We start from the raw sequence: 16479 nt of genomic DNA, 5'->3' as shown, positions 1-16479 counted from the left end.
ATGTGAAATTTGCAACATTGTTTTAAAGTTTTCTTTCTAAATCATAACGATGATAATGCATAGTGGTGGCCACCCTACTGTCACAGACATGAATTGGACCCACATGTCTGCAAGATGCCTCTACTCCTTGCCCATTGCTTGGGCCCCACTCACCATATGAAATAATTCGATTTTTGCCATACTTTTTCATTTTCTGTTTTGCTTTTACGACTTGAATCATATGCCATGATATGCTACAGGAATTACCATATTACAATTCTCACTTCCTACTTATTGCCTATGCTACATATTAATGGACCTAAAGTACCTCTTTCTTTTATTTTGAGACATAAAACAGATAATTTCATTTATCCATTAGTAGTTTAGTACCACTACTTGGGTGCATGTGTAACTGGGTTTAGTTAACTACTTAAAAAGTTTATTCATGATATCAACATTTTTTTTTAATGTACGTTGAAATATATTTTAGTCATAACTTTACTTTCATTCTTATTGCTTCTCAGCCAATCCCGTTGGTTGAGATTCAAACAGAAAGGACACTTCAGATTATAAGATTAAATTTGTACACTCATGACGAAAATAATAAAAACAATAGTACTACTACTACTAATAATAATTTGCAACATTGAGAAGTAAATAATTTAAATCCTTAAGCATAAATAAACTTATAAAATCATAAAAAAAATTAACTATATCCATGTTAGTGCCAGAATTTTTAATATAATTGCACCGTTTACCTTTTCTCCTCATTTTCGCCATGCCTTTGTTGAAGTTCAAATATCTGTCTGTCTGTAACATCTCTGGTGAATGCGATCGTTCGTCGTTATCATGCTTTGCAAGAGAAAACAGTAACACTTTCCTCTTTCTCCGCTCTCTTTGCAGCCATATGGTCCACAACCATGTTCATTGATGTTGACTTTGTTGAAAACTTTTGTCTGCTGGATCTTTATATTATGAAAAATCATACATATAACTAATTTTGGGTGTAGGTGGAGAAAAAAAGATAAAGGTAAAAGAAAAACAATTAAAAAATATGATAAATAAAAAAATAAGGTGAGAGAAATAAATAAAAAAAACACTACACATATATGAATATCATTGTTGTAAAATACAATAGCCTTGCATAAAGTGTAACAATAAAAAAGTATACAGCGGTAACTTGTGAAGTAATTAATGGTTGCAATGATAACAGAGGGAACAATAAAAGGACAAAATATGCTTTCTAAAGTATGCTTTTTGACACTAGTGATTTTTTTAAACATGAATTGTGTGAATGCTGTACCTAGTTAATGTGATGTATTATCTGCGATACCGAGAATTAAGCTATAGCATAAAATTATGCCACTTGTTGGAATGTAGATGGTTTGTCTCACACTGCATTGCACAGCCATGTTACTGTGATATTGTTCTTCATTATTATACACTGAAGAGCCTTTTATTCACTCTATTCAAGAGATTTGGCTTTCCCAATAGCAATATTGCATAAACTCCAATAAGCTATTAGTGTTGTCTTCAAAAATAAAGATAACTCTCTGCTCTTAGAATGAAGAGAAGGGTGGAAATCAAGCACCGTAACTGGACAGTTTGATTGCTCAATCATGCATATGCCCTCTCAACAAATAAAGTTTAGGTGAAGTGTAGGTAGCAAATTCACCTTAGTACCTTATAATTGACATTCTATATTATATGTAAACTTCGAAGTTTGAACGTTTTGAACTAATAAAATTACAAGTTTCACATGAACTGAGATAAATTTTAAAATACATCCAAGTACCTTATAATTGACATTGTAACTTGGTGATGGAATCAGCATGGTTCCATTCAAGCTATATATGGTTACTCTTAACTGAGATATAAACTGAGTATTACAAATTATCTTTCTGATTTAACTTACACCGAATCCCTTTTATGCATACTTGTTAATATTTCCCTTTCATGATTGAATAGGCTGGATTCATGAATGCTAGAAACGTAGACTAGTGTATAGCTAAGTAGAAAATTTTGATCATGTAGGTGAAAGTAAGATCCATGAATAAGACAACAGATGAGGGGGGCCAGGTAAAAAAAATAGACAGCTCCCAGAAATACAAACCTATGAGGAAATTTGTTTAGGTATATTTAAGAAAATAAATTGAAATATATTCTGAAAAGAGCATGTCTCATTCCCTATATAAAATAAGCCTACATGGAGGGAATCCTAGGATTAGGTATTGTGATCTTTGCAGCACAACTTTATTGCCATCCCAAATCCATGATAATTTTCAGATGAGGCAATAGGGCATAGCAAATTGATTTCCCATCAGGGCCCTTTTCCCTTCCCCTTGTATGACAAACAAAACATTTGCTAGGCCCTGACATCCATCCACCATCCCCTCTTTCCATTTGCTGATTTACTTTAAATATGTGACAGCAAATTAAATGCTACAGGTTGAGTGTTTCACTAAACTGAAAACACAGAACCTGTTTATCATTTTTCCTGTATTTACTCCGTATAATATTTTTTTATTTATCAAAATTATAATAATAACATCAAAATTTAAACTTAAAACTATGTAACTCTATTCTAACTTGGTTTTAAGTAGATATCAATATTTTTCTATTCATAAAAGCTTAGATTAGTCAAGTCTCAAGATTACAACAAAACTGCTTGTGTCAGTTAAATTCTGCATCTAAAACCCACGTCAAAAGAAAAGTTACATACATTAACTTCTGATTTTTCACATCTTAGATTCACGTATTATGATTCTAACGTAGAATCAAACCCAGACTCACACTACGAAGAGCAATTGTAGAGGTGAATTACCCACTAATCAAATTCTCATATCATATCGTCAATGAAATTCAAACTCACGTTTTTTAATAATATGAGTCATATTTTTACCAAGTTAACCACGACAAGTTTTCTTGGCTGCTTAATATCTATGTAATGTATAATGACGGGGGAAAAACTTTATTTTATCAATGGAAAATGCATTTTCCTACTTAGATTTCATCTGTGTTGCCTTTTCCATTTTTCATTTTTCACCAGTACAAGACTAGACAACTTTTTGAAAATAAAGATTTGATTTTTGAGGATGAGAATTGAGGGCGCCCAATGCATTATGCTCCCAAACAGAAAACGCTGTGTTGAACTGTGCCCCACATGCAATGAGACAGGAGTTTTATGCAGCTTTCATTCAGTGATGACTGCCCATTTCTCGTGATGCCTACATGGGAAAGAATTTCATTCCCAATCTTTCTCACTCCCAAAAATCTCTCTCTTTCTCTCTCTCTCTCTCTCTCTGAGACATAAGAAAACACCTGGTCCGTGAACCCTGTGATAAAGCATTCAACTCTTCTCTCATTTCATCACTCACTGTTCACTGAAGAGTGAAGAAGTTTTTCCTCTGCATAGCTGCAGTCACTTTCTCTGTTGCTTCTGCAGATATGTTTTCTTCTGCTACCGAGTATGGCATGTTTCATATGCAACCCACGGTTCATAATGCTTCCACCTTTTGTCTCTTTTATCCTTCTAGTTTTCCTTCCCTTGAAAGTGAAAGCTTGTGTTTTTATTTTCCCCCATTTGTTTCCTTTGTTTCTAGAATGAAGTAGTGGCACATGTGTTTTTAATTTTAGACAAATCTCAGATGGGTTTTCTTCTAAATGTTGATATGTTTCTGGGGTTACTTTATTTCAGGTGAAAGCTTCTAAAGGTTTTTCCTTTAACTGATGCAAGTAGCAGCAGCTCGCTGAGGAAGAGACACAAGGGTGAACTCGGTTCCAAATCCTCACATTTGAAGAATAAAGAAAAAGGGAAAGTTCATTGTGGAGGAAAGTTGGATTTTTTTATATTTTTTATTTGGTGAAAAGAACGAGAAGCAAAAGTTGTTAATGGTGTGGTAGAGTTTTGATAGCAGTTTTGGCTATTGGAGAAGAACACTGTTGAGTGGAGTGGAAACACTAACACTTCACTTCACTTCAGCAGAGAAGAGAAGGGTGTGCAGTGATGGAAATTTTATGCTTGTTGCACATTCTGCTAGCTTGGTGTGTGTCAAGGTTTGAGCTTGTTGGTGCTGAGCTTCAGGACCAAGCTATATTACAAGCCATCAACCAAGAGCTTAGAGTCCCTGGATGGGGGGATGCAACCAACTCAGATTACTGCACTTGGCAAGGTGTCAGCTGTGGAAACCACTCAATGGTGGAGGGCTTGGATCTGTCTCATCGTAATCTTCGAGGTAATGTAACTTTAATGTCTCAGCTCAAAGCTTTGAAGCGGCTTGATCTTTCACGTAATAACTTTGATGGAGTGATTCCTCCTGCTTTTGGAAACTTAACTGATCTCGAAGTTCTAGATTTGTCTTCAAATAAGTTCCAGGGTTCAATTCCACCTCAGTTGGGTGGTCTCAGAAGCCTAAAATCATTGAACCTTTCCAATAATGTGCTTGTGGGAGAAATACCAATGGAACTCCAGGGCTTAGAGAATTTGCAGGATTTACAAATTTCTAGTAATCATTTGAGTGGTCTTATACCTTCTTGGGTGGGAAATTTAACCAATTTGAGACTTTTCACTGCTTATGAGAACCGTTTAGGTGGCAGGATTCCAGATGTTCTAGGCTTGATTCCCGAGCTTCAAATACTTAACCTGCACTCTAACCAGCTTGAAGGTTCAATTCCAGCAAGCATTTTTGCTCCAGGGAAGCTGCAATTTCTGGTTCTCACCCAGAATAATTTTAGTGGTGAACTTCCAAAGGAAATTGGGAACTGCAAAGCTCTTTCCAGTGTTCGAATTGGAAACAACCATCTCGTAGGTGCTATTCCTAATACCATTGGAAATCTTAGTAGCCTAACCTACTTTGAAGCCGATAATAATGATCTTTCTGGTGAGGTTGTGTCCGAATTTGCTCAGTGTTCCAATCTGACCCTCCTGAATTTGGCTTCAAATGGATTTACTGGAACAATTCCACAAGACTTTGGACAACTTATGAACCTTCAGGAATTAATTCTCTCTGGAAATAGCCTATTTGGCGACATTCCAAAATCAATTCTGAGTTGTAAAAGTCTCAACAAGCTTGATATTAGCAACAACAGATTCAATGGGACAATACCAAAAGAAATCTGCAATATCTCCCGGTTGCAGTACTTGCTGTTGGATCAGAATTTCATAAGAGGAGAGATCCCCCAAGAAATTGGAAGTTGTGCAAAACTTCTTCAGTTGCAATTGGGCAGTAATTATTTGACTGGAACTATTCCTCCTGAGATTGGTCACATTAGGAACTTACAGATAGCATTAAATTTGAGCTTCAATCATCTCCATGGTCCTCTGCCCCTTGAATTAGGAAAACTGGACAAACTTGTTTCTTTGGATGTTTCAAACAATCGGCTGTCCGGTAATATTCCACCTGAGCTTGGGGGAATGTTGAGCTTGATAGAGGTGAACTTCTCAAATAATCTGTTTGAAGGCCCTGTGCCAACTTTTGTACCATTCCAGAAGAGTCCTAGTTCAAGCTTTTTGGGCAATAAAGGGCTTTGTGGAGAGCCTTTGAACTATTCATGTGGAGACCTTTATGATGATCACAAGGCTTACCATCACAGGGTTTCTTACAGAATCATACTAGCTGTAATTGGTTCTGGTTTGGCTGTTTTTATGTCAGTAACTATAGTTGTCTTGCTGTTTATGATCAGAGAGAGGCAAGAAAAAGTAGCCAAAGATGCTGGGATTGTTGATGAAGGCACCAATGACAACCCAACTATAATTGCAGGAAGCGTTTTTGTTGATAATCTAAGACAAGCAGTGGACCTTGATGCCGTTGTTAAAGCAACTCTGAAAGACAGTAACAAGCTCAGCAGTGGAACTTTCAGCACAGTTTACAAGGCAATCATGCCTTCAGGAGTGGTCTTATCTGTTAGGAGACTGAAGTCTGTAGACAAGACAATAATCCACCACCAGAATAAGATGATTAGAGAACTTGAAAGACTGAGCAAAGTTTGTCACGATAATCTAGTGCGCCCCATTGGCTACGTTATTTATGAAGATGTTGCTCTTCTCTTGCATCATTATTTTCCAAATGGAACATTGGCTCAGCTTCTTCATGAGTCTACTAGGAAACCTGAATATCAGCCTGACTGGCCTGCTAGGTTAGCCATTGCCATTGGCGTGGCTGAAGGTTTGGCTTTCCTTCATCATGTGGCAATCATTCATCTTGACATTTCTACTGGCAATGTTCTCTTGGATGCAAATTTCAAGCCGTTGGTTGGGGAAATCGAGATTTCTAAACTTCTGGATCCAACCAAAGGCACCGCAAGTATCAGCGCAGTTGCTGGTTCATTTGGTTACATACCACCAGGTATACTACTTTCTGGCATGAAATTCTCCAATCTATTCTTCCTATTAACTTCTAAAGTAAATAGTTTATGTACTGATAGTTTAAATGGTTTTTACTTTATCATCAAATAACACATTACCATGTATGATTAGTATTTTGAATTTTACATCTTAAAAGTTAGAGTAAACACAGACACCACTGCTTGAGATTTCGTGAGATGTTGCACACACCTCTCACTTTGTCAATTCCTACACCAACCAGTCTTAATTGTTTGAAAAACAATATACTGTGACTCTATGAAAGAGAAGTTATTATAAACGTTAAAAAGATAAGAAAGTTGCGTGTATTTTTGCGAAATCTTAGGGGTATCACTGTAATTTATTCTAGAAGTTGTGTCAAAAATGATTTATGATTGGTTGAGAAATAAAATTTTATACCGACACTGCATAGAAATTAAACCAACTTTTATTGTGATTAGCACTTCATTTTACATCTCTCCTGTAATGCAGAATATGCATATACTATGCAAGTCACAGCACCAGGAAATGTTTACAGCTATGGTGTTGTTCTGCTGGAAATCCTCACAACTAGACTACCAGTTGATGAGGATTTTGGTGAAGGTGTAGATTTGGTGAAATGGGTTCATAGTGCTCCAGTAAGAGGGGAAACTCCAGAGCAGATATTGGATGCTAGGCTAAGCACAGTTTCCTTTGGTTGGAGGAAAGAAATGCTTGCTGCTTTGAAGGTCGCGTTGCTGTGCACTGACAACACACCAGCCAAACGACCGAAAATGAAGAATGTGGTGGAAATGCTTCGAGAGATAAACCAAAACTAAAAACAACGAGCCACTCAAGTGTTCTATTCTGCTGTAATCTACACCATTGAAGATTTGATGTATGCAAAACTCTCATGATACAAAGGAACTGATGAGTTACAACTTAAAACAGCTTTAAATAGTAGACTTGTATCAGGAATTATTTTTCATTGTGAAGGTGATGTTTCAAAGTGGATCCAAGGCCAATGGCATTGATAGATCCTTCACCTTTCTAGTTTGTCCAAAGGGTTAGTTGTGAAATGGCAGCTTATCTATTTGAGTTGGACACTATGTTAGGTTGTGGGAGGATAAATGCGACAAGAGACATTGGAATGAGATTATATCAGTTCCTATTATTGCATATAGAGTCCACAGTTTTCATATTGTATTTACTCATTTGGGAGATGTATGCACCTATTAATCAATCAATCTGTTCCCATTGAAACTGAAAGTTATAGTTTATTACTGAATGTTTTACTGTTTAGACATATCACAAAAAGTTTCATTGCCCAAAATATTATGAATAATATATCCTAGCATATGTAACTTACTTGACAATAACATTGTTCTTGTTTAAGGAACGGTCATACCTCTATTCCAAAATAGTTTCTGCCTTTTGGAAGTAGATATGTGGAAATTAGGATGACAAAATGAGTTCCATTTTTGAAGGAAAAGGAAAAGAAATTGTAGTTATATTATGTATACTTGGCCTACAAGGGAAATTAAGATGATTAAAGATTAACTTGTGTAAAAGTAGTTTGTGTTGGAAAACTTATTTATAAGTTAATTTTAATTTTAATTTTTTAAAGTTTTTTTTCCTATAAGTATTTTTGAAGAAGTTTATCTAAACAATTTTAATGCATAATCTATGCTTAAAGTGAGTTTTGATTTTGATCATTGTAATTTTTTTAATTTTTAAAAATTTATAAACATTGTTTTTGATTTCTATTAAATAAACAAATTTTATTTTTTATAAAATATATTTTTTTTAATTTTTATCTCTCTAATATTTAAAGTCATTATTTTTTTTTTGTCAAAATCTAAATTTCACTTTACTAACTTGTATTGATTTCTAATGTAGGCTTTTATTTCATAGATTATTAAGATAAAACTTCAATTATTATAAGATAACACCGATAAAAGCACCTCAGTTTTGTCCTAACTATCATCACATAATTGCATAATACTCGAAATAGATTGCACGCAGGACTAAACTTGTTAGAGACACAAAAAGCAGCATTGGCCTCAGTTAATAATGAGTTTATGTTTTTCTTTTATCAACCAATGGTATATGAGCAGCCTGGGCCACCAATGAGACGGTGTTCTTATGATGATGATTGTTACAGCCATGAAAATGGGTGCGTAACTGAAGAGGAGTGAGTGATCTCTTTCACTTTTTTCTAAATATATGTGCAGTGCATGACATAAACTTCTCTTCAACCTATTCAAATTTAATTTATTTGCATTGTTCTACAAACATTTCTCAGAAATTCATTCGGCTGTCAAATGTATTAATATATATACTACTGTAAAAGAAGAGTTATGTGTCTCCGTATATTTTGAAAAATAAAAATAAAATAAATAATACAATATAAAGTAGAATAATAGTGATTTTGAGTTTGAATCCTAATATATAATTGTACTAAATACTTGAAAGGAGAGTTTTGTTGATTATAAAAATTCTAACATGTTTGAACAAAATTATCTTTCATAAAAGATGATAAAATTTGTTAGTGCTAAAATCAAGTGAATACAAATCACAACATATTATCAATGGATATAGGAGAAAAAAATATTTAAAAAAATCGTGCATATAATATAAGTTTTTCATAATATAAGAGGAAAATTGGAATGAAAGAAGGTTTCCCTCGGTCACCATTAACTTATCAATTCATTTTAATTGTTTAATAAAACAATGATTAAATAACTTAGCATATGAGAATAGAGACCTTTCATTGGACATAAATCAAATAGTTCAATCCATCATAGATCATTTAAAACACAAATCTAATATAATATTTATCTATTAATTAGGTATTAAAATTATTATTGACCATAACTAGTATATTAATGAATTAAAAAATAATTCTTAATAATTGAGTAGTGTTAATTCACAAAATTAATTAATTAAATAATTAATAAAAAAATACACGTGATTTATAAAAAAAACCAATTAAATGAAAATATAAAAATAATTTACACTATGAATATATTCTAATTAAAAAAAATTCTTTGTATAATTAATTTATATAATTTCTTTTGATAATAGGATAAAAAAATTGATTTTCATACATTATTAGTATAAAGATTTTTACACTTTCAATCAATTAAAAATCATTCCACATATATTATTTTTTTAAAAAAAAATTATAGAACAAGCGTAACATACAAGATCAACCACCTATGATTCAATCACAATATAAAAACTTACATTATTAGTATAATTATATTAAATTCAAGAAAAATATATGAAATAAAATGATTGTGTGAGGAAGAAAAATAAATAAATAAATAATAATGTTAAAAAAAAATTGTGTTTGATTGTCATGAATCGTAAATATTTTGTATTATCAACTAATAAGAAATCATCTTCTGATAGTTATATGATATTTCCTTTGTCTCAAATCTTTAATTCTTTAAGATTAATCCACATAGATTAAAAAATATTTTATAGATGTAAATTTAGAATAAAAAACCTAATTTTTATTTCATTATCTTAACTCCATCATCTCATTTATGTAAGAAATAAAGGTGAACAACTAATGGAAAAATGTTTATTAAATAAAGTATGATTAAAAAAAATATTAATTAGACTTTGAAAATTTAAAAGGCCAATTATTTTTAGATAAAAAAGTTAAAAGGATTAAAGATTTAAAATAAATGAAGTAGTTAATATAAAAGTTAAAAAGCTCATAATGGTTTATAATTAGTGGACAATATAAATACTTTTACACTATGTATTTAAATTAAATTAAAAACTTAAATGGATAATATAACTCAATTAATAAATTCACTAATTTCTCTGATTATATTTCATTTTCTACTATTTTTTATTCTTCATTTTATTGTTCTCACCCTTCAATTATTTATTCACATAAACCAAAGTTTAATTAAACCAGTATATGTGATTTGTTGTGATTTTACAAACTACGTACCTATACTTCATTTCTTAACCAAATTTACATGGTTTTTCTGGCCTGATTTCACTCCCTTTTTCAATTCCAATTATACTCCTAGAGTATGATACATATGAATGGCCAACTGCACAAGAGTTAAATTTATAATTTTCATAAGAGATGTCAAGGAGGATGACAAAAATAAAAAATATTTTTCCACGAACTTTAACTACGAAAACAAACTTTTACAAATATAAACATATATGAGTAGATTTTTACATTTATTAATAATTACACTCTACAAACACGTATATATAAGTAGCTGTGGAAGGATATATATATATATATATATATATATATATATATATATATATATATATATATATATATATTTATTTATTTATTTATTTATTTTAGTGCAAGTAATAAAAATTAAATCTAAATCCTTTTGCATTTATTTTAATTATCTATGTGAATAACAAGTCTCACTTTAAAAATATATTTTATATGTTTGACTTAAACCTAAATCAACATTCTTATGATAATATTAAAATTTGTCATAATAATTGTTATTAAATTTATTACTCTAATTAAACCACCACTAGATGTCAAATCTTGTAAACTTTGATTTGTATTTGGATGTGTTTGAGAAAGTTGTGAAAATTATATTATTTCAACAATTGATTATTATTATAATCAATTATACTCCAAATAAATTTTTGTTTAGGTAAATTTATTGAAAAATAATTTTGAAATATTTGATTTTATGTGGATACAACAAAAAAATCAAATTTTATGCGGTGAATTAGCTTGGAAAAAAAAAATGTTCAAAATAATCATAAACTTCAAATTTTCAGATTCATCAAAACAATTTATTTTTTTTTTAGAAAAAAATTGTTTGCAAATTTAAGTTTGCCTTAAACAACCAACTTATTTTTTTTACAAATAACAAGTAACTTATTTTACAAAATTTATTTTATTCTCATTAAAATTGCTGAAATGGTGAGAAAAATCTTTCCCAAACAGACGAAGCACATACACACACACACGAAGTCTTAAATGGGTCAGATGGGTTCATATATCCACCTGTACTAGTATGAAACACATACTCTCATCGTATTGCTCTCTTCACATCTGTTTCAAACTTCAAATTCGATCCTCTTTGTCATTGCTCTATCATACTTTCCCACCAAATTATATCTCAAACTTTATTCACAACATTTTAAAATAAAAATAATTCTTATATATTAAATGTGAATGACTTTTGTAGAATAACATTTTTAAAGATTATCCTGTGATGGAGTCTTAGAAAAAATTTTAACTTGTCAAATTCAATTTTTATTCATCATCCTTATTTATGAATTAAAATTTAATATTTTTAAAGTAAAATATTAATAATTAAAATAATCCCTTACTGCAATATAAATTATTTATCTTAAATAGAAAATATATTTATATATTTTAAAATATTTTAAATATAATTTATAAATTTAAATGTAGTATTTATTTAAATATATAATTTTTTTTATAAAATTTAGTTATATATAATAAAAATTTAGCCTATCAATATATAGACTAAAATACCGGTAACGATATAAACCCCTTTTTAAAAAGCTTTTTCATAATAGATTTAACCAAATAGGAAAAAACAGATTTTATGTAACAAGAAACGTATTTAAACCAAAATCAATTTCATAACACTGGTTCCAATCCAAGAGAAGGCTTTAGTTGAATGGATGTATGTTGAACATTAGAGACACGATCACGTTGAGATTTTCCACAAAGGAGTGACGATGAAGATATATATATATATATATATATATATATATATATATATATATATATGTGCTTGCGATTTTCAACGAAGCTTGATTTAAGCGTCAACACTATCTTATAAATGTGTGATTAAACGAGCGTTTCCAAAATTTAGATGAAAAATTGATTTTAATATGTTTTGTTACACATCCACAAAGCCTTCAATGTACATCCATTTTGAAGCTATTTTCAACAGCTTTCACAGCCAAGACATTGGCTATTGTTAAAAATTGATTTTGAATTTGAATATTTTTGTTCTAAATTAAATTAGTAATCAAATTTAGTATAAAAAATCAAATCTAAATAAAAAACCTTAAATTTACTTCAACTCAAACTTAATTCGTTAACCTAACTTTAAATATTTAAATATTTATCCAAAATCATGTTTGTGCAAGCATTTGTAAAATTAATTTTAAATAAATTTGAGACTTAAATATATTTTTTCACTTTTAAGTTTAAAACTGATGGCTGATATTTTTAATTCTTGTAATTTTAAAAAATATATTTTAATTCCCCAAATCACAAATAATATTTCAATATTTCAAGTTTGTAGTAAAAGTGGGTTTTAAATTTTTTTATCCAACACAAACTATTCAAAGTTGTTTCAGTTAGAAATCAATTAATTCTCAATGTGAATCCAAACATGTCCTTAGATTATGGGTCATAAATGATCACAAGAGACTTGCATAATACTCTCAACACTTCACATTATTATGAATTAGCTATCATTTAACACATTCGTTTTAACTCGAATGTAAACTATGTTCTTATTAAACACATACAAGTTAATTAAACTTTTTCATCTTTATCAAGCAGCAGAAATAAAATCCCTGTAACTTGCTAAATTTTACGAGTAGCACCAACAAAATAAAGTAAAAACAAAAACCACATAATGCACAAGACGCAGATTTTTAACATGAAAAATTCTTTGATGCAAAGATAAAATCTGCAGGTCACCCAAACAAAAAACAGTTTAACTATGATCAATAAAGGTACAAAAAAGCTCCCAACAAAGTGCACAAACAATGCATACAATCAGCTAAAGCAACTCCCAGACCAATACTTAAAAATGAAAAACAAGAAAATGAAAACCTTCGAAAACATTGTTGTTGCTGAGAACAGTTTTTCTCTCACTCAAAATAATAAATCTCTCTTTCCCTAATCTAAACCTTCTCCAATTAGACTAAATGGCCTTGCATATTTGAGTCTTTCCTTAACACAGGAAGAGAACCCAAAACACTACAGTAAATACTCAAATCTAACAACAAATCCTAAAAAACAAACTTGCTAGTCAGGATCACATACGTGACCTTAACACAATCGTCAAAGGATGTTCTCTAGTCACCACCCAAAAAAATTAAATTCTAAACTCAGCAAAAAAGACTGCTTCAAACAAAACACGTGAATTTTCTTTCCACATAACCTTGCAAATTAAAAATGAGTTTTCTACGTGATGGTTTACAACTGGGCAGTACATGTCTCATACAACCCTCACCTTAATAATGATGACAGACTCACAAATTACTACTAAGAATGAGAAAATAATGTAAACCAATCGATTGTAACTAACAAATCCTACATATTGAAAAATGAATTAATCACTTATACACTACCAGTGTAAAAATTTTTTATACTGGTAACCAATTAGATCTTTTAATTGTGTCATGTCACTGGTAAAAGTAAATGTGTTTATATTGACATGACACAATTAAAAGATCTAATTGGTTGCCAGTGTAAAAAAACTTTACACTGACAGTGTATAAGTGATTAACTCTTGAAAAATTCAATCAAGCACTATTTGGTTCTGATTTACATTGATAAGGTGATGTTATATAAAATTTGTACCCTAAATACGTATCAATGAATTCACAGTAGCTTCAATAACATTTAATTTACCTACAAATCGATACAATAAATTCAAAAACTTATAGTTTTACAGCAAAGGAAGATAACAATAAGTTGGATTCTCGTAATAGACAACATTGCCTAAAAGTACCCAATATTGTAGCAGATACAACTGCTTTAAATTAAGACTCACAAGATAAACCGCTTATAATAATTTTCGGCACACCTTTGCTAAACATAATTTTAGCCATTGATTCCCTGTGTGTTTGGCCACGCAATTTGGTCATGATTTTCCATGTCTAAACCAAAGCTACCTGCGGTAGCTTTTACATCTTGGACATGATTTCATTGTTGGATGTACGTATTGGATATGTGTCCAAACACACACTCCCATTCATACCAAAGTAAAGACTAAACAGAGAATTTGAATACAAGAATATGCATCAATCAAACAATGATTGCCAAGTAACATTTTATTTAGACAAGTAAAATTCACATGTTATAACATCCAAACACTAATTGAACTGCAAGAGTTTTACCTCAAACATGATCATCATTTATGGAAACATATCCCATGACCAAGGTGCATCATTTAACTCAAAATTAATAAACAAAAAATTATTAATCAGAACGAGATTTGACAATGAAATTTTGGCGACTTATGGGATTCATGACCACTGGTGGACCAGCAGTTCGTGGCCATGCCTGCAACTTTTTGTCAGTCTCTTCCCCCCACTCAGTGTTTGTAATAGTTCCAGGGGTACTACCTGAAGAAAGAAGTTAGCAGTTACATATTGCTGAAACAGCCACAAAGTAAACAGATTCCCGAGGAAAACACAACTTACCTCCAAATATCTTTTTGTCTGAAACATAATGATCACATACCCATGCAATTCCAAATGATCCAATAATTGCGGATACGATATACTTGGCTGACATGATTACAGACTAAACTACACAAACAAAAGAATAAATAACAGTCAAAATTCAAAAGAGAAAGAAAAGGACTAAATGAAAGACAGAGATGTTCCTAGCCAAATAAACAAAGGGTATGGACACAAGAAAATTACTAAGGTTCATTTCACACTAAATTGCACAGGCACTAAAAGCATCCAACCATGAAGGCCAGTGTGGTAAAGTTAACATCACTAAACTCCTAAAGCCGTTTGCCACGAAAAATCCTGGCGGCTAAATGCTAAACATCCTAACAACCGGAGACACAAGGATATTAGATTCCAGATTCCAACCTACTCAAGAACAAACATAAACATATAGCATATAATATATTAACATAATAGATTAATAAAAACAGTAAATGTGAGGAGTCAAAGCAGATACCATGCTTCAACAGACAATTGTCGATACAAACACCCTATGTTGCACTTGGCGACATTTTTAAACCCATCCAGCATCCAAAACAGCCAATAAAAATCAAGACATAAGGAAAGTACAGTTCAATCCATAAGGAAACAAATCAGAAGCTTCTGTTGGCACCACCTAAAGGGTACCAATGATAAAAATCAAGACATTCACACAGTAAAATCCATCACAATAATCCAAAAGCGTAGCTTCATAGGGAATCACGGGGTATAGCATAAACAGAGAAGGTAAGACATTGCCACAAACAACAGTGTGTAGAAGATTAGATGAAATTCAAGACAATTTTAAAGGAAATCAAACTTGCACAGAATCGATCCAAATTGATACAATCCCAAGACGCGGTTAACCACAAAACTATTTGACTTAAACAATTAGCCAAAAACAAAAGTCGAAGGAACAAATAATTAGTTACGTAAGGTACAAATTGTTGAAGTCTACTCGATTTTCATAGAATCGATCCAATCAAGAGGATTAAGCAGCGAGGAAGCCGTACAACAACATAATGAAATATTTTAGAGAAAAGCTTAGGATAGATGAAATCGAGAAAGCTTAGAGAAGAGCCCTAGGGTTAGGGTTCGTACCTGAAGACTGAGATCTATTGGTCGAAACGAAAGAGCGAAATGGAAGAGGCAACACTACTAAGACAGCCACAATCGTTTCTACTGTGTTTTCCGCATTCCATTCAAATATATGGGCTTCCTCGCCCACTCGGCCCAACTCTGCAATACCCATTATTCTGCCTTTTTTTCTTCTCCTTTGACCAAAAAAAAAGAAAAAAAAACTTATTATATTATAGGAAAAACAAAAAGTTAGTATACTATCATTATAACCTTTGAGAGGTATATTATTTATGAGGAAAATATAATATTTTTTTATTCCCCTTTTTTTATTTTACTTTTCTTTATTGCATTAATTTTATTTAAACTTAATTTTCTATCGATAACTCAAATATACACTGCATCTGTGACTCATTGTAATAATTCACATTTCATAGATTTAATCGTAAACTATTAGGAGTTTGTTTGAATATAAATTGAGAAACAATTCTTTTTAGAACTTCTCCACAATCTATAAATTAATGAAATCATTGGATGGTGATTGGTGAAGCAGAAATATAAGGAGGACTAGAATTAAAAAGAAAAAGTAAAATAAAAATTAAAAGGATTAAAAAAATAAAGGGGGAATCTATGCACCAAATTCAAGTAGA

General features: G+C 31.2%; 2 protein-coding genes across 5 annotated transcripts; one reads left to right on the top strand and one right to left on the bottom strand.

The window, feature by feature from the left end:
- Positions 1-3060: 3060 nt before the first annotated feature.
- LOC109796929 (uncharacterized) lies at positions 3061-7567 on the top strand. 2 transcript variants are annotated; one of them, XM_020356790.3, is made up of 3 exons: positions 3061-3446; positions 3677-6323; positions 6812-7567. In XM_020356790.3, exons 2-3 carry the CDS (start codon positions 3986-3988, stop codon positions 7135-7137), a joined length of 2664 nt encoding a protein of 887 aa, XP_020212379.2. In that variant the 5' UTR covers positions 3061-3446; positions 3677-3985; the 3' UTR covers positions 7138-7567. The 2 variants fall into 2 exon arrangements, with proteins under 2 accessions (XP_020212379.2, XP_020212378.2); XM_020356789.3 differs by having other exon boundaries at positions 3061-3474.
- A 6764-nt stretch (positions 7568-14331) lies between these two features.
- Positions 14332-16002, bottom strand: LOC109797237 (uncharacterized). Of its 3 annotated transcripts, none has more exons than XM_020357207.3 (3): positions 15854-16002; positions 14738-14845; positions 14332-14659 (listed from the first exon to the last, which is right to left on the bottom strand). In XM_020357207.3, the coding sequence occupies exons 2-3, from the start codon at positions 14829-14831 to the stop codon at positions 14514-14516; spliced, it is 240 nt and encodes a 79-aa protein (XP_020212796.1). In that variant the 5' UTR covers positions 14832-14845; positions 15854-16002; the 3' UTR covers positions 14332-14513. The 3 variants fall into 3 exon arrangements, with proteins under 3 accessions (XP_020212796.1, XP_020212797.1, XP_029126785.1); XM_020357208.3 differs by having other exon boundaries at positions 14738-14840; positions 15854-15993; XM_029270952.2 differs by lacking the exon at positions 15854-16002 and adding an exon at positions 14963-15096.
- Positions 16003-16479: the final 477 nt, after the last annotated feature.

Source organism: Cajanus cajan, chromosome 6 (genome assembly GCF_000230855.2).
Source record: "Cajanus cajan strain Asha chromosome 6, NIPB_CcT2T_4, whole genome shotgun sequence".
NCBI classification, from domain to species: domain Eukaryota; kingdom Viridiplantae; phylum Streptophyta; class Magnoliopsida; order Fabales; family Fabaceae; genus Cajanus; species Cajanus cajan.
The sequence above is the reverse complement of the archived record's forward strand: the minus strand, read 5'-3'. Positions and strand labels throughout refer to the sequence as shown.